This window comes from Perca fluviatilis, chromosome 1 (assembly GCF_010015445.1).
Source record: "Perca fluviatilis chromosome 1, GENO_Pfluv_1.0, whole genome shotgun sequence".
Taxonomy (NCBI): domain Eukaryota; kingdom Metazoa; phylum Chordata; class Actinopteri; order Perciformes; family Percidae; genus Perca; species Perca fluviatilis.
The window spans coordinates 12,580,152-12,598,575 of record NC_053112.1 but is presented as its reverse complement, the minus strand read 5'-3'; the positions used below and the strand labels follow the sequence as shown (position 1 = coordinate 12,598,575).

At 41.3% G+C, this 18,424-nt stretch overlaps 1 protein-coding gene across 1 annotated transcript in view; it reads right to left on the bottom strand.

The window, feature by feature from the left end:
• The window catches only part of mgat3b (beta-1,4-mannosyl-glycoprotein 4-beta-N-acetylglucosaminyltransferase b), a 72,462-nt gene that overhangs the window by 4,547 nt on the left and 49,491 nt on the right, over positions 1–18,424 (bottom strand). Inside the window, exons 2-4 of the mRNA XM_039813962.1 lie at positions 9,794–9,954; positions 2,029–2,253; positions 1,767–1,935 (exon numbers count right to left, since the gene is read on the bottom strand). Of these exons, the coding sequence (XP_039669896.1) occupies positions 1,767–1,935; positions 2,029–2,253; positions 9,794–9,870 (471 nt within the window). The 5' untranslated portion in view covers positions 9,871–9,954. The remainder of the gene's footprint in view (positions 1–1,766; positions 1,936–2,028; positions 2,254–9,793; positions 9,955–18,424) is intronic.

The window sequence follows — 18,424 nt, the reverse complement described above, 5'->3', positions numbered from 1 at the left end:
CCTACACACTTATGTTTCATGTCTGTTTTATATCAAATTTGCCCATTTTGATAAATGAAGGAGATCCAGGTTGGTGACTTGTCAGGAGTGATGGTCAGTGCCTATGACATTCCTTCGCAAACATCCCACTAAACACACAGACTGATCTGAGCCAACATGTCCCAAACATGTTTAATGTGTTCAGTGAAACATGTGATCACAAGTCTTTAAATGTGTAAAGAACACAACTTTATACAAATACCAATAACCAACCAAAGGGAACAGAATTTAAAGGGAGGTGAAGTGAAAGAGAAAAGAAACAATATACTCAGGATAATAATGCATACTTGTACTTATGGGCCTTGGAATTCAATACTTTGGAACCCCATGTCCTGCACATTTTCAAATTACACTTAATAAGTTGTAGCTCCTTCTTACAAGAATTTAGCCTGTTTTTTTTTATTATACCGTATAGTATAGTATGTCATCATGATTGGCTTTTTATACTTCCTACAGTTTTAAAAGGGTATAATGTTGTACAGTGGACCTCAACGTTGGACTTTTGAGAAACCTTCGGTAAGATTGTTAGTTATACCTGCCTCATTGTGAAGTGTATACAGGTAACCACGTGAGTAACATCAACGAGAACAAAATGAGATAATGAGATAACGAATAAAGGCAATAGTCTGCAGTTAATGTTTGAAAACACATCCATAAAAGTGCAGCTGCTGCAATCACAGCTGAACAATGACACCTTATCATTTCGTCAATATGAAAGCAATTACTTCTTGAGAAAGCGAGTTTTACTGTTGACTGGAGATAGGCATCCCCATATGACTTCTGACGAGTGATTACAGAGAGGTTTTCTTTATCCCAAAGGCTCCATGAACGTGGGAACTTTCTGACTGTTGGAGATTACTTGCAAAGTGATGAAAACAACAGGGTGCAGCGTGATAAAAAAAAGGATGATATGAAATGTGATCAACAACGTGTGCCGTAATATTACAGTGGAATTACCTTAAGAGGAAAAGATCTTGCCTCAAAGCAAACACTGTTTATTACTCTGCATTTCTTGTTACAATATCTCCTGTCATTCTAAAATACGTACTTGTGAAACTATATCTTTGTTGTTTTTACCCACTTTGTTTCATCAGGACTAATTTGAAGTTGCTGGGGAAACAAAATCCAAAATGAAATGAAACGTATTCATAAAGTGACATATTTCTGAAGGATTATTGTCTTCCTGCAGGTGGCAGATGACTAACAGTAAGAGAACTGGACTGAGTGACTGGAGATTGTCTGTAAATCCTGGACAAAATATTGTCTGTTCTGTATGTGGATATTATTACAAACACACTCAATGTGAGCACAATGAAATACCTAAAAAAACAACAATGTGTGACAAAAGAAAACAGAACTGCATGTTTTCCGTGAGGATTTATCTAACTTAGTCTTTGAATGGTGTTCTTCATTTTTCATATTATATGCACTGTGCCGGTGCACAAATAACAGAAGACACTGTATAATGGAAAGGAGATGAACAACTTGTACGATTATTACAGAACCTAAAAAGTAGTAGACGTGTTAATAAAAAACAAATTCCACACTGCAAAAGCACTGACCTTCAGAGAGAGCTTCTAAGAAAGCTTGTTTGCAGAGTTAGATCACATTATCAAAATATTAAAGCCTAGTTTTTAGAATTATTATCATGGAAATTGACACCGAGCTAAATTTGTTTCACATCTCTCAGTTTTTTTATAATAATGTTAGAGTACAGTTTTACTCACCTCATTCAGAGTGTCTCCCCTCTTGTGCTCCACCATGTTCTCCCAAGGGTGAGGGGGCGCCGGTTCCCCCCTTATCTTCATCTCCAGGCCTGCGCCGCCAACGATCCCAGCACCTCCAACCAAGACTCCCCCAATCCCCAGGCCCATCCCTCCACCTCCTCCTCCTCCTCCTCCTCCTTCCTCCTCCTCCCTCCTCCTCCTCCTCCTCCTCCCCTCCCCACGCGCCCCCGCCCCTAGCTTTGGGGTCTGGACGGAAGCGGACAGGGGAGGGCTCTTCGGGGAGGCGGGGCTTAGCGGGGTGGTGGCCGCGCCTTTCTCCCTCCAGAAGAAGCCAGTGACCATGATGAAGGACTTGATGTTGGGGTACGGGGCGGAGAGCTCGCGCAGCAGGGAGACGTAGTGGAGGGCCTTGTAGTAGTGGAGGAAGGAGATGACGCACAGGCCCACTGTGCAGAACAAGAACACCCTGTGCCGCCGCATTTTCATCCTGGACAGAGATAAGGGGGAATGAATGAAAAAAACATGAGTCCGACTAACAACATCAGAAAGCAATTTCCGTTTAGGAATAATCTCTTTATTCCCATCTGCAATATCTTCCACTGTGGGTGAACCGCAATTAACTTAAAAGTAATGGGTTGTTAAAAATAAAGTCCATAAAAGTCTGGGTTGTTAACAAGGACAACAAATAAATTAAAAAATCAACACCACCTGGCTTTGGTAAGAGCAATAGTCCAAATAACAGGAGGAAAGTGCAGGCCGGCCTTCTACCCATCAACCGAGCACGAGGGCGACAATGCTCAGCGTTTTTCCACTCAATCTTGTTTTCACCTCTAATTAAAAGAAAGTGTGGCTGAAGAGGCATAAACATGCTTGCTAATTAAAAAGGAAGAAAAAAAAAATCAACAACTATGAGGTTCTAATTGATTTCTAGTCGCAAAGGACATTGGGAATATAGGCTCTTTGTTCTTTGTAAATGGATAACGGAGTCAGCTCGAGTTGATTATGGATGAGTCCGCGTGCGTCTGCATTTTCAGACGTTTCAGACAGTAAAAGACGTTCATAATATTTTGTGTATCCTGAAAGGTGTCGCTTCGTAGTGACAAACCAACAGAGATTAATTATAGGACCGAATTAAAGCGAATTTTAGCGTCTTTCATCGCATTGTTTAGGTTTTTACAGCTTACAACTTCACGGCAAAATGTTAGCGGCTAATTGGTGAGGACAGTGGATCATTTGGGAGCTAAAGAGAGACATTTTCCATCAGTAGTTGGTTGAAACCAAAATATTGGACATCACCACGTGGATAGAAACATGACTCAAACTTATTGCTAATTTTGCCCTGTATCTGCTGGATGTGTAAAGAGGCAACTTTGCTAATCCATGCACACCAAGTCAACGCAAAAGGGTTATAATATTTCAATGATGTATTAAAATTGGTTGGACTGTCCCCCAATGGCCAATCCCTTAATTCAGGTTTGAAGCTGAAGTTTATTCAATTGAAAACGCTGAAAAAAGTGCTAATACAAGCATTATTGGCCACAGTGAGAATCAAAGGCCTGTTCTGCCCAGTGAGCTGTATGTATTTCTGCTGATGACCGAGTTGATTGAATTATTTGATTTATTTTCCGTTCTGTAGCTTTTTATTAAAGACGATACAAAACAGAGGAAAAGAGTGAAGCATACATGGAAAAGAGTGAACTGAAATAAGAGAAAAATCAACATTGTCATTGCATCATTCTTCATACTGGCTTTTGGCTTGTCACAGAGGACTTGTGGAAATGTGCATCAGATCACTCATAAAATATCCTATAATCTTTTAGAACGATGATTATAATGTTCAAAAATACAAGGTGACACAGACCAATTACACATAATCCTAATCTAGTCCTGTTTCTACCATCTGCCTAAACCATTTCATCTACTTTTTTTCTCTCTGTCACAATGAAAAAATGGATTTAAATAGAGCAATAAAGTGGACTCAAAGCATCTGAACGTGAGCGTCTGTTTTGGCTTTGAGTGGGATTTTTCTTTTTTAGCCCCGCTCAGGCACTACGGTCAAAGAACGGGTAATCTCAATGCTTGCGCAGAAAGATTTAGTCTTCCACTTTAATCCATCTTCAAAATAATTTTGGACATCTGGACACATTAAGCATACAATATGCAGGGGAGAAGAAAGAAGAAAAAAAAACACTGAGGTAGGGGGGAGAAAAAGGAGACAACTGTGCCAGTGACCTCCCAGCAATCATGAGTCTGAAGTAGCTTGTTCAGCACAGACTTCCAGAGGGTCTCCACTACAGGATATGAAAGGAAAGGCAGAGAGGGGAGAGGACAGTGAAGAAGGGCAGGGGAGGAGTGAGGTATGGTTGAAGATGGGGGAGGACACAGCGGAGGGAGGAGAGGGACGAATGAGGCATGAGTGGGAGCCCAGAGGAGCGAATGTGAGGCAGGGAAGAGAGAGTTCTCTTTGAGGATGAAACATTTGACATTCATGTGCTGCATTACCAGAACATTGTGAGACTAAAGCATTACAGTATCTCAAAAAGGTGTTAACATCTCAACACGAGCACATAAAGAGTGTAATCACGCCAGTCTGCACATGGATCTTAAGCCGTGTCTAAGTCCTAGGTCTACAACCTGAAAATGAATTATCAGAGGCGGGACAAAGCCATTGCTTTGCAAGTCCTGAGTCAGGTCAGGTCAGGTAAGCCCCAAGTCAAGACTCAAGTCGTTATTCTTTAACATGTTCAAAATAAACTACACTGAACATTAAAAATCAAAAAAAAATAAAATCCTAAATTTGGCGTTAAAAACAAGTCATCATTTGTCTCTCTGCTGATCTGCACAGCCAATCACAGCTTTCCCTCCTTTTGCGCAGCCTCATTGGCTGCTGTCAGATTGGTCCAAAGTGTATTACATTAACTCTATATTTCACATCAAAGGATTGGGAAGCTCATGTTAAAAACTATCACTAAAACAAATTTCACGACAACCACGGACATAATCTTTATCCTTATCTTTAATTATTGGTTATCGGGGCCACCTGTGTTAGCTCACACAGAGTGTGCGCCCGCACGTGGGCTGAGTCCTCGGCAGTGGCCGCGGGTCTAAATCCGACCCACAACCATTTGCTGCATGTCGCACACACACACACACACACACACTCTCTGTCCCATTTCCTGTCCTCAAGCTGTCAGGTCAATTTAAGGCCGTAAAAGTCCCAAAATTACTATGTTTAATAAGCAATCCTAGATTAGATGCTGATGCTCTTTTCAGGTCATGTGGTGGGATTAAGATCTGTCCCACGCTCTTCGTGTCTTCAGTAAACAAGGCCTATGACTGCAGCTCTGGCAGTGTTATTCTCCTCACTGAGATGCTATGCTGCCTTTTTTCAAAATCTAAATGAAGCATACATAATACCTTGGTTGATATGAGCACAATCATACATGGAAGAGAAGCGAGAGAGGGGGGTATAAGAGAGAAGAGGCGATGGGATGGGAGCAGAAGGGGGTTAAGAAGTAGAAGTGAGAGGAAAAGAGGAGATGATGTGGAAGCCGGTGGTGTTTGGTGTATTACTGAAGCACTGCGCCACCTCATCTCCCACTGCCACATCCTCTCTGCAACTCTTTCAATTCCACACTATTATCTGTCATCTTCAATTCCCTTTCACTTTCACTCCCTCCTTCACGCCGCTCTTGCCTGTCTCCGACACAGCTCGCCATAAAAGACAAAGAGGAGGAAGTGAGGGGTGAATAAGAGACTCGTCTCTCTTTCTCCCACAATACACAGAGAAAGTGAAAGCAACGGTGACAGAGATGGAAACAAAAGGGTTTGTTTTTTTGTTCTTCTTCACCAAAAATCTTTTAATACATTTCACTCATGCATGTCCAGAGATGCTGAATGTCATATGTGGGGATGACATGATGAAGAGTCACAAGTTAGTGCACATAAATAGCCTTCTTTTTTTTTCTTTTTTTTTTTACAGATGCTGCGAAAAAAGAAAATGGCATGACGACCCAATCTTTTAACAATCCTGTGGATTTCTTTAAGACGCGAATATTTAGGACAGTAGATTCTCAAACTACCAGAGGGCAAAAAAGAAATCCGTGGAATTTAAGTGGAATCGCCTGTTTCATGTGGGAATGATAAACAGCGTTTCTATGCCAGCAAGGCTATTTTTTTTCAGATTGCAAAACCAAACGTTCATGTACATTTAGCAGCTGTTTGAGGGGTAAGAAAATAGATTATTTTACCACGATACGGTTTTGAATTTGGTGCTTTGGCTCTGCTCATGTGCTGTGTTGTAATAAAGCAAGCTCAGGAAGCTTGACACAGACAGCCGCTGAGACAATCAACATGAGGGAATGAGCACACAGAAAGACATCTAAAGATAATTTTTTTTGGCATTTTAGGCCTTTATTTGTATAGGACAGCTTAGACTTGAAAAGGGAGAGAGAGGGGGAACAACATGCAGTAAAGGGCCGCAGAGCGGAGTCTAACCTGCAGCAGCTGCATCGAGGAGTAAACCTCTGCATATGGGTGTCTGCTCTACCAGTTGAGCTAACCAGGCACCTGCCACAGAAAGAAATCTCCCCAAAAGCACCCATAAATGCTAATTCTGAACGTGGGCGCTAGTGTTATGTAGAAGCAGGTAGTGCAAGAGAATTGAGAAGCAGTGTGAGAGTTGGAGTATACCTAGTCTCGCATTGCCAGAAAAAAGTGCTCTGGTTTATTGGCATTTCTTTTAACCAATCACAATCGTCTTGGGCGGCACTAAGCACCGGATGCCTCTGCAAAATAGCCTCGGGAAGGAGCTTGTTTTGGTGGAACATGTGTATGTTCAAAAGTTGTTTTAGTCGTGCAACAGGAAACTCAGATGTGACAGATAGTCTAGCTAGCTGTCTGGATTTACCCTGCAGAGATCTGAGGAGCAGTTAACCACAGTCCTCAGAAATCCACCGGAGTTTAGAATTACAACACAAAGAAAGCGGAAGGTTACGGACATCCGGCCGAAATGAGGAACATCTGGCAGAATTTCTGGCAGCACCAGAGCAATCCCGGAAAGGAAACTTCGTCGATATAGACTAGAGTATACCAAACAAACCTGAACTGGTTCAACGAGACAGGTTGTGAAAATATATGATGGGAATATATATGGTACATGTGACTGTAAAACAACTTTTGAACCCGCCTGAACTACTGTGATATTAAAGGGCAAATCCAGCAAAATGAACCTAGGGCTTAATAACACACGTGTACCGAGTCGACCGTTCTCTGGGATATGTTTTCATGCTAATCGAATGTGACCAGTTTTAACGCAAACTGGGAAAACAGTCACGACCAGTCGAAGGACAAACGCCGTGCAACCAGTAACATAGCTCAAGCACGGCGTTCGTCGTTCGGCTGGTCGTGACTGTTTTCCCAAGATGGCGCCTGCCTGTATACGTGAACGGTACTGTCTTTATAACCTATTTTTTTATAAACTGTCCGTACACTTACGAAGTTCTCAATGCTTCGGTTTACATGTAGGGACCCTCATTATGTAAGCGAAGTGTGGTGCTATTTTGAGGCTTGTTAGTGATATAGAAATAGCAGTTTTTTTTTTTTACTTTACTCTCTGCCCCGAAGGCTAGCGTTATAAGCTAATTAGCGGTTTGCGCTAAAACTGATCACATTCAATTAGCATGAAAACAAATCCCAGTGAACGGTCGACTCGGTACACATGTGTTATTAACCCCTAGGTTCATTTTGCGCCGGATTTGTCCTTTAAGTGCGTCAAGCAGAGAAAGTATATACACTACTTAAGGAATCAGAAAGGTAGAATGTCAAACTGGGAAATAATTGGATCAATAGTTTAAAGGAGTTAAGTGGTTAAAACTTTAAGACATTTCAGAAATGTTGGCGACAGGTACTGTATGTGTAGGCAACTTGAATTCGGAACACATCTGGAACATTCAGTTGCTGTGTTTTCTTACTATTTCTAAGAACCAGGGGTCTCATTTATAAATGTGGCGTACGCACAAAACGGGGCTGAAAATGTGCGTACGCCACTTCCCACGCAAAGGTTGTGATTTATAAAACTTCCTCCACGCAAACTCTGACCCATGCGTACGCACATTTTGGAGACAAAATAGGAATTGGCGACGCAGATGGTGAGGTGGTGAACTGAAGTCAGACTGCAGAGAGTACATGGAAATAAGATTACTCGTAATATTTTCTAGTATTGATGCCTCACGCACATTTCTTCACTCCATATCATTCACATTACCATGAAGATGAAATCCAGCAGTGTTATTTGCGCTTGTACTGAGTGATACTTGTTCCATAAACACCTTCAACTCAAATCTTAAACAAAAATTTGTTCTTAATATTTAATCGACGCTGTCTCACCGTCACATTGTCCCCTACGGAGCGCAGGAGGAGGGGATGGCCCGACTGCATGGAATACAGGCTAGCATCAAATACCCTACCATTAGATAACGGCAGAACACAGTGTAAATAACTAAATATCTGTATTTAAAACTGTGCATATATCATCAAATGTCACAGTCTGAAAATACAGCCATTAAGCTCTCGCGCAATCGTTACACTTAATGTCCTCGTTATCAGTCCGAACTTTAATACTGTTTGTGACAAAACCTGCATGAAGAAAAGTGTGTTTGCCTATTAGACTTTATTTCGTCTTCAAATTGTATCTCGGGGTGAGGGATACCACTAGTTGATGCTGTGTTGGCAAGGTGTTAACAATCACAAATTGTTGTAAACATACAAATGCTGTGGTGAAGCTGTGCGTAATGCTGCATGATGGCACTGCTGGCCCTGCAGGAGGACTACGCCAATGGAAGAATCAGGGGAAAAAGAGACTTCAGGGACCATGATGATGACTGGCTAATATGCTGATTTAGATTCCCTAAAGCTGCGCTCTTGGATCTATGTACTGAATTGGTTCCAGTAGAGAGGGCAACGCGCCGGAACTGTGCCATCCTGGTCCAAATACAGGTCCTCGCCACTCTGGGGGCTAGCGGCTGTTTCCAGAGGGAAATGTCAGACAGCTAAGTGTTTTTTTAAAATAAATATTATATATAATCTTCAACTTTATCATTAAGGCTTGTTTGGATATAATATATAGTTCTGTTAAATCTTATTATATACGTCTGGTATATGGAAGCTGTCCCCGAGTGCCGTAATGCCTGTCGTTTTGGACGTATTATTAATACAGTTAGTTATAGATCAGGATTCCATACACTCTGCAAGAACAATCCGAAATTATAATTCAATTTCCAGCAATTCCTGAACGTCTGAGAACTTTTTTGCCTTATCTCCGCCAGTCATCATGATTCGGTTTAACAACTGCCAGTGTCATTTGTATACTGATCAGCATTCATGAGGTGCTTTGCATTGACTATTTATGGTTAAAAATGGGCGTGTACAGGGCGGGATAAGAGGCTGATCCACGTACGCACGCTTGTAGGTAATCTCTGATTTATAAAGGGAACATTGCTTACAGGTGTGCGTACACACTGTTTTATAAATCTGACTTTTTTTTGTCGTACGCCATTTTGGGCTTTTGGGCGTACGTACACTTATAGTAAGGATCCTACGCACAGTTTTATAAATGAGACCCCTGGTACTTTTAAGGAAGGAGAATAACGAAAAAATATCTAAGTCACAAAGTAACAAACCACTAACTACCCTTTAACATGCATAAAAGGTTAGACCTTTTGCAGAACATTTTTATTCATTACTGAAATGTTTTATATATAAAAAAGACAGTACAGAAAAATACTTTGCACATCTACAACGTGAGACACTTGCGTCGGAGGAGCACAAGCAGGGCAAATTTATTTGCCCTGCAGATGGTCTAGTACCGAAACGTTGCCTACTATTAAACTTAATATGACAGTGTACAGGAGTTTCTTTGCAAATATACATAAAAGAGAAATCACAGAAAGGGAAAACATTACCACAACATTTTGCCCATCACCAATCCACACACCCCGTCACCAATCCATATACATATAAAAACTTACAAACAGAGTAACCGCAGGCATCGTGTGGGTGCTTGCTGTGGATTCAGGGAGGCCCAGGTACCTCTAAGCCAAGACATGATTGTAGAAATTATTCCAATGTGCTCATGTCACCAGTCGTTGCCAGTCTATTGTCGCAACCTTCCTCTCCCCTGCGAGGCTGCCTGTCAGATAATGCACAGGGTGGAGTTTTAAAGTCAAATATTCTTTGTTTGTTAAAAAATATAAATGTGGTAAAACCAGTTATGCGTGAGAACCCTGGAAAATATGTTAAGCACCAAAGGTATCGTATAGGTAACGTGACATTTACATTCATTACAAATACCTTTTTGTATTTCCTTCTAAATCATACATATAGAATAAGTTGAGCTGCACATTTGCAATGCTTTTTCTTGTGTACATGTACATTACATTTTAGCTGTATGCCACATTACCAGCTGTGAAGAGATATTCCTGTGTCACACTTTGCCTTAAAACTGTGGTTGTTGGAGAGAGGAACTTGGAACTTCGCATTATGCTTTTTTTTTGTTATTAAGGATTACTGCAATGAATTGTGCATTATAATTAAGTGTGTTCTAAATAATTCTATTATTGTTTTGTATTTTTTGTGTATTTGTATAGAACTCTGTAACTGTGGTTTTGGTCCTACTCTCAGTACAGGTCCTACTCTCAGTATCGCACTTAGAGGAAAGCTGAACTGCTATGACACAAAGGCACAAAAATGCCATCAGGAAACACACATATGCACTAAAGCCGTGACATCTCTCTCTTTTCTATCTTCATTTTAATCTAAATTCCTTTCTGCTGTAAAAAGCACTTTGGGACAAACCGTTCTGATAAAAATCTGGCCAACCAATGGCCAGGGAAACACCCAGCACCATTGTCTACTGGCATGTGTTCAGGTCTGGAATGCACTGAATTGAGGGAAGAGGAAATGTTCAGAAAGTACTTTTTTGTGTGTTTTATTTCAGGCCAGCTTGAGTTCCTGTGTTTATACAACTGAAAGCTTTAATTTGAAGACAGTCTGATATCGGAGGCAGAGAGCAAAGCGATAGTTGCTCTCCCCTACAACACTTTTAGTTATCGTATCAGCATGGTCTTACTTGTAGATTTCAAACCCCTCCTCTTCCTCTACACAAAACTCCCTCCCCCCCTCTTTCTTTCTTTCTCCACCCCTGACTCTGTCTCTGTGGGACATTTTGGGACAGCACATGCACCCCTGGAGAGTTTAGAAAATGCCCAGAACGCTGGTTGGCGAACGTAGCCCAAACATTTGGTTTGGCGAAACGGAGGCCAATCAGAGTGGTAAACAACCACAAGAGAGAATAATACTTGCAGGGAGGAGTTATCCCAGTTAACTGCTCCTAATTTCATCAGTCTGACCGTGTGTGTGTGTGTGTGTGTGTGTGTGTGCGTGTGCACTGCCACCGCTATTGAACCAATTTCACATTGAACTGAACCTGAGGCTGGCAGACACATGGGGTTCTGTCTTTTGTCATGGCCACAGACAACATAGTGCATTTAACTTTTAGATTTAAAAAAAGGGATAAAAATATGATTAATAACAAATACCAAAAGTGTAGTGCAAAACACTCATACAGTACTTTACTTTCTTTTTACTTGCTTAGTACCTATCTAACACATAATTAGCATCTAATTTACATCTCCTACCCATCTCATCCCTGTCTGAAACTGAGTGCATGTTTTGAGCTGTCAATAGCAAATAAGGACATCATTTACTATAAATGACCCTGATCAGCCTCCTCATGCAACAGGAAACTTTTGGGGGTATAACATCTGGGTAAAAATAATTTAAGAAAACATTATATCTTTAGTCAAAAACACTCCTTTTCTCAGAAGCCTCTGTATCATTACATTTTATTTAAAAAAAAACAACAGTTTGTCTCATTTCAAAGTTACAAAACCATAGCCACATGAAATAAAGATTAAGTACATTCAATGCCAAGTTTCCGTACTATATAGTTTTCAATATATAAAGATGTAACTTGATTTAACTGAGCACAGCCAGTCACCACTGAAACCAGCTAGTTAAACAGACTTATAACTCTGTGCTGTGCTGTGTTTGGTAGAAGAATGAGGGTCAGGAGGCCTGTGTCTATTTCCGTGCTGCCATCTATTGTCTGAGCAGGAAGAATCATACAGTTGGCCCAGACTCAGCACACTATTGAAAAACAGGTTATTTGCACTAGGGCTGCAGAGTTAATCGCAATTTTTTCGAAATCGCAATATGGACTAGTGCAATATCCAAATCGCAGGGGGGCTCAATATTTCTTAAAGGCAAAATATGTGTCAAACCATTCTGAATGAAGTATTGTGGTGCTGCAGAGACGTCCCGGCCTACAAATCCTATCCTACAGACTACAGAAAACATCTTTGTTTGGTACAGATCCTCGTAAAAATCACACTATAATCATTTTAATTTTTTTAAGATTTAATATTAGTCAATGAAAATGAGAATAATGATACAAACATCATTCCCTTCAATATCATGAATCATATCGCAATCGCAATATCAGTCAAAATAATCACAATTAGATATTTTCCTCATATTGTGCAGCCCTAATTAGCACACCAGCTAGCTATATATTCCAATTATATGACCAGTTTAGCATTATAAAGTGCATTTTATTAATTTGTAAAGCTTTGGAGTACAACACGTTCATACTGAGGGCATGTTGATATGTATTTGCTACGTTTGTGCAGAGTTGCACAACTTACCTCAGGGATTTCTCTCATGCACTCGCACATTTGGCAACCAGCGGCATTCACCTATTAAGAGAGGTGCACCCAAGGGCCACGAAATATACTTTGCTGGATATACACGTATGGGCGATGGAATGACACACACTATCCAGACCCTGCTACACAAACAGAACTGTGTCAGTACACAAACAGGACTGGGATTCAATATTCAGCCCTGGACCCGACTACAGCAAAAGTGTACAATTCCACAATGTTTGCACACACAGAGGGAGACACACTTCAACACACACAATCTCACACTTGGTGGTTTGTGGCTTTAATATTTCTTGCCACGTCAGCCAAACTATTTCATAGGTGGAATGATAAATGATACACTCCCTCTCCAAAGTGCTTAAAGGCCTTTGTTTTATTAGAACTGTAGGCCGAAAAGCTGTGCTCAGTGTGTGTTCGTGAGTGTGACGATGCTCCATGAGAAGCTAAATCCCCTTTTCTTCTCTGTCAGCACTCACAAACCCTTTCCACATGGGAAAGGGTTTGATATCGTCTCATGTGAACTACAAAGTGTCCTGGGCTTACTCAGCACCGCCCCCACAGCCTCTGACCAGTCTGTTGACCTCACCTAACAAGCACCCATGGGGGGGGATATCGAAACAAAACAAAGCACACTGGGTGCAGCAGTTAGCGAGACCAACTTCCAACCACGGAATCACAAGTATGGCACAATCAAAGTTTCAACAAGACACAAGACAACAGCCACACACTCCTACACTGTGTCCTTACTCTTCCACAGTTTTACTTTACTTTGCCACTTTTTTTTTACAGGGGACAGAGCATGCCATGAACATGGGGGCACGCAAAATAAAAATCCATCATCGTAATGGGTTTTACTGTCAAAAAAGTCAATAGAAGAGTGTCGGAAGTAACTGGGAGCATGAGGGATGATGCATGGGTTGACATGGGCACAAAAGGGGCATATACATTCACATCCAGGGCCCGTTATCTCATATCCCTTTACATGCTCAGGGTTCAGAAACAGAAAAGCAGGCTCTGTAATCGTAAACCCACAGTATACAAGGTGTCGGGTTGAGGCAGATGAGGCCGCAATTTAACCCACTTTAATGTCCATCTCCTCCGCCTGATCTCAGAAAAAAAATACAGATAAATGTTGTAAAAAAAATGGACAATTTTGTTGCCAAGCAGATATCGCACAGATGAATAAAGTGGTGGCTATTGTGGAAGCACCTCAGCACGTGTTCATTCTATGTAGGTATTGCAACCAGACCACGACTACGAGCTGAAAAGTCGCATTTCCATCAAATGGAGTCGATAAGTAAATTTGACAGAAAATGAATCAATGGCAATTTTTTGAAGTAAAGTCTTCTCTCCTTTTTTCTTTTGCCCAACGATGCCAAAAATAATGTGCCTACCACAGCTTTGAAATGAATATCTTTAGGTCAGTCAAAATAATACATGTATGACGTGTCATTATTTCTGATTTCTTTTATGACAAAATGATTAATAAGTTAACTAAAGAAAAGGTGGACTAATCCATAATCCACGTGACCATCAGCTGCAGCCACAACTATTTCATTTAACACGGGCTAAAAGCAAAAAAGGTCACATTAATAGACTTTGATTTCTTGAATTTGAAAAGTGCAACTCCTCATTTGATAAACAAGCACTGCCATTAAGTCGAAACTGAATTTGAGAAAACCCTTATTTTTTTGTATTTTTTTTTTACTTCCTACCAACATGGATGACTTTCAGAAAGAAAATCATCAGCCATAAAGTTTTGTTGGGCGGATCCTTCCATTTAGAGTATAAAAGTAAATTTCTCACCATCCAGCGCTGACTGCAGTTTCCCCTCTTGTTCCTGCTATTAATGCCTGCTGAACTACAGTAACTTTCTTCTATGTAGTTCCTCGATTCGCAAACAAGCATGTTTCAGTGGAAAGAGTGTGAGAAGATGATACTTCACCCAAGCAGTCACTAGCACCTTACCACTAACTTACTTACATTGTCCCCTTTTTTCTCCAACAAATGCGGCAAGTGCGTGCCTATACACACTTTGATGTAACCGTAGAGTGACACACAAAGCATGACTGGAAATTCCCCAAGTTTCACTAATAACTTGGCAATCAAGCAAAAACAAACTAGCTTTTTGCTGCTGTTCATCTTGTGGTATTATTTTAATCCTATCACCAGTGGCTTTTTATCTTTTTGCCCCTTGAGGAAGTGGGACTGTAAAAAAAAGACAGATGCTAATCAAACTGCTAGTGTTGAAAGCTACAGGTAATTTCAACATTGGTGACTTCACAAACAGTTATGTTTTCAGGAATTCACTTTTTGGAAGCCGCGACATGGGCTCCCATGGATTTGTTTAGCGCAGGATAAGGTATCCAAACAGGGCTGCCCATTCATGCCAATGAAAGCTGTTTACCATACTGTAAGCTGATTAAGTTTGTTTGGCTTCTATGTCCATAATGCATGTTCATTAGAGTTTTTCTTCCTAGATCTGACTGCCATGCGTGTTGTCTTGTACTGTATTGGTTCAAGTCTTTTTTCCTCTCTTTTTTTTTTTCAACTGCAGCACCAGAGACCAGCTTTTCCTCTCTTGTCCCGCTCTAACTGCAGAATATCAGAGTAGCCTTTATTCTTCTCTTGTCTCTTTTGCAGCAGAATCAGGGAATCCAGCTCTTCTTCTCTGGGCTTACGGGTCACTCATTTGGTGAGTCAGATGTCAGGAGAAAGACAGTGTGCTAAGTGGGTTTCAATAATGCAGCTATGGTGAGGTCCCAAAAAGTGTGTGTGTGTGCTTCTGTGAGTGTGAAACTGTGTGTATTGTTAAAGTGATGGTTCGGAGTAATTTCACCCTAGGGTCCTTTGCACCATGACCTCGAGCCAAACACCCCCCCAGAAGCTTTTTTCACCTGGGTCGAACATTGGGAGAGTTAGCTAGAGTAGCGTTATCAGCTGAATAGCTTAGCGCAGGGGCTAATGGATCCGAAGTGTCTCTTAACATTACCCCACTAATAATGCCCGAAATGATACCAAACGTCTACAGTAGTACAAATAGGTTATGCTCTCATAAAACGATGGATTGTAAAGTTTGTAAGTACACCAGAAGGTTATGTAAATAACACTTGCCTGCTGGCTTCTGCTCTCTGCTGTTGTTGTTGCTGCTGTAAGACGAGTGCTTAGGGACGTCTACAAATTACAACACCGAAAAGAGATGCAACAAAAATATTTATTAATTTAACTTATTTTTTTAAGTAAGTGCTGTAGAATAACTAGCAGGAGACAAGTTATAATTGAGGTAAGTTTGGAGACATTACCTTATTTAATCATTAAATTAATAAATATTTTTATTAATTTATTTTTTTTATTTTTAATAAATATCTTTTCGGTGTAGTAATTTGTAGACGGCCCTAAGCACTCTTACTGCCCGGTAGTAACAACAGCAGCAGCAGCAGAGCGCAGCAGCCAGCAGGCAAGTGTTATTTACATACACTTCTGGTGTACTTACAAACTTTACAATCCATCGTTTTATGAGTGCATAACCTATTTGTACTATTGTAGACGTTTGGTATAATTTTGGGCGTCATTTGTGGGGTAATGTTAAGAGACACTTCGGATCCGTTAGCCCCTGCGCTAAGCTATTCAGCGGCTAACGCTACTCTACGCTAACTCTCCCAATGTTAGACCCAGGTGAAAAAAGCTTCTGGGGGAGTGTTTGGCTCGAGGTCATGGTGCAAAGGACCCTAGGGTGAATTACTCCGAACCATCACTTTAAGATAAAGCCAGGGTTTAGGTGTACATAGTCTCGCTTTGCCAGACCCTCCTCCAAAGCGCGCTGGTGGAGGGTCTGGCTACTCCACATTCGGGGATGGGAGGAAAACGTGCTCTGGTTTATTGGCATTTCTTTAAACCAATCACAATCGTCTTGGGCGGTGCCAAGCACCTGAGAAAAGCCGCGGCGCCGCTGCAAAATTTTAAAGTTTAAAATGCCAACGCAAAGGAAGCCCAAGGCAACGGATATCCGGCCTAAAGGATTGAAATCCGGCGGATTGGAGGGCTGGAGCTGCAGTGTGAATGTGTGCTGCCTCTGAGAGACTTGGTGCGTGTGCGGAATATTGTTTAGGTGTAGTATGTGTGATTTTGTGTGCGTGAGAGAGCATGGATTGAGGTGGGCAGATGGGAAAAGCCAGCGGAGTGCCTCCATTCCTCCTAGCTCATCTATAATTCAGCTCTGTAGCGCCCGTGAGGTCTTTCTCTGCCCCCACCCCAACCACCACCCCACCCCACCCGTTCGCTCTCTGCTCTCAAGGTAGAGACAAGTGTTCCATGGTACATTACACTGCCTCTCCCCATCTATCCATTCCCATCTACCGCTACCTCTCCAGAGGCCGAGCAGCTGTGAGCAGCAGCTCAGCATATTTCACTGAATGAAGACGTTCTGAACATAAAGAATGTGTTCACAAGGGTGACAACAGGACTGAGGCCAGCTTTACAACCAGGTTCAAAATGGATATATTCTCCATTGTACATTACAACTTACAAGATTCATCATTATCAAGCTTATCTGCTTTTCATTTGTTTTTATCTTCATTTCTTTTAAGATCATGTCTGTCCTTTATTTGTTTCAAGCCTCTTACAGTGTGTTGCATTTCTGATTTTAAATATTTAATGTGTTATATAAAGCACTTGTGTATTTATTATATTTATTATATAATTATATATATTATATAATTAAGTAAGTAACTTGCCGTGCCACGATGACTAAGCTTCGATTCTTGCCCATCATCTTTTCGTCCATCTATCCGTCAATCTGTCACAAGAACCACTGAATGGATTTTTACTGAAAGCGAACAATGCACATCACCACTTTCCTCTGGCATCTTTTGAAAATGGCAATACGTGGTCGACTGGGTGTGCAATAATTACAGGCCCATTTCCTTGCCGAGAGTGGACTGTAATTGTTGCCTATTTGATTGCTCATTGTTCATTTGGATCCAAGTTAGTTCATTCTCCGCAACATCCACTCTTCCTGGAGTCCATATTAAAAGAAATATGCACAGTAAAAACAACAAATGTGTTAAGAGGTACTCAAGAGATTTACTTTTGCAATTCCATAAAATTGGTGGACTCATACCATAAAACAGGTTAAAAAAAAACACTGCTCAGGCTGAGATATTCAAGCTTTTAGTTCCTAGCATGGGTCAATCTCCCAAAACCTGTGAATCCCGTAAAGCAACTCCATAGCATCTTACTCTTGCGGCCTTGCTCTTGCTTGGATTTGTAAAGCTCTTTGCCCCTCGTTTATAACTAGGCTTTTAATCAAAAAGTCAACCTGAGATACCTGAGTAAAGCAACGCATTGTCATGAACGGGTCCGTATGATATCATAAGAAAATGTATGCACACCAAAACGTATGATATCCTACGAAATTAGAAGACCACCAGCTGGTCACGTGACGCCGGCTGGCTACGAGCTCCATGGTGGCGAGCGGCAGTTTTTAGTTGTTTAAGCCACTACAGAGCTTCGCGACGCGGGCTACGGACTTCCGTCACAGCTCAGTCGTAGATGTGTTTAGCCGAAAATGGGTGACTTTGAGCCGGGTACAGAGCCAAATGAGCCGCTCATTTCGCCGGAGATTACTGTAAAATTTTGTCCACAAAATATGAGCATTTTGCCGCGACGAAAGTTAAGATTAGGCATCAAAACGACTAGATAAGATTAGGAAAAAGATCGTGGTTTGGATTAAAACACTCCCAAGGAACACGCAAAAGCTAACTCCGATCCCTGACTTGAAAGTCCTGTGTTTTAACGCCTACCCATCCTCCCCAGACCACATCCGTACGCGGCCAGCCGCGTTCTTATACATCGGCCGTCAATGTGGTGCGTACAGCA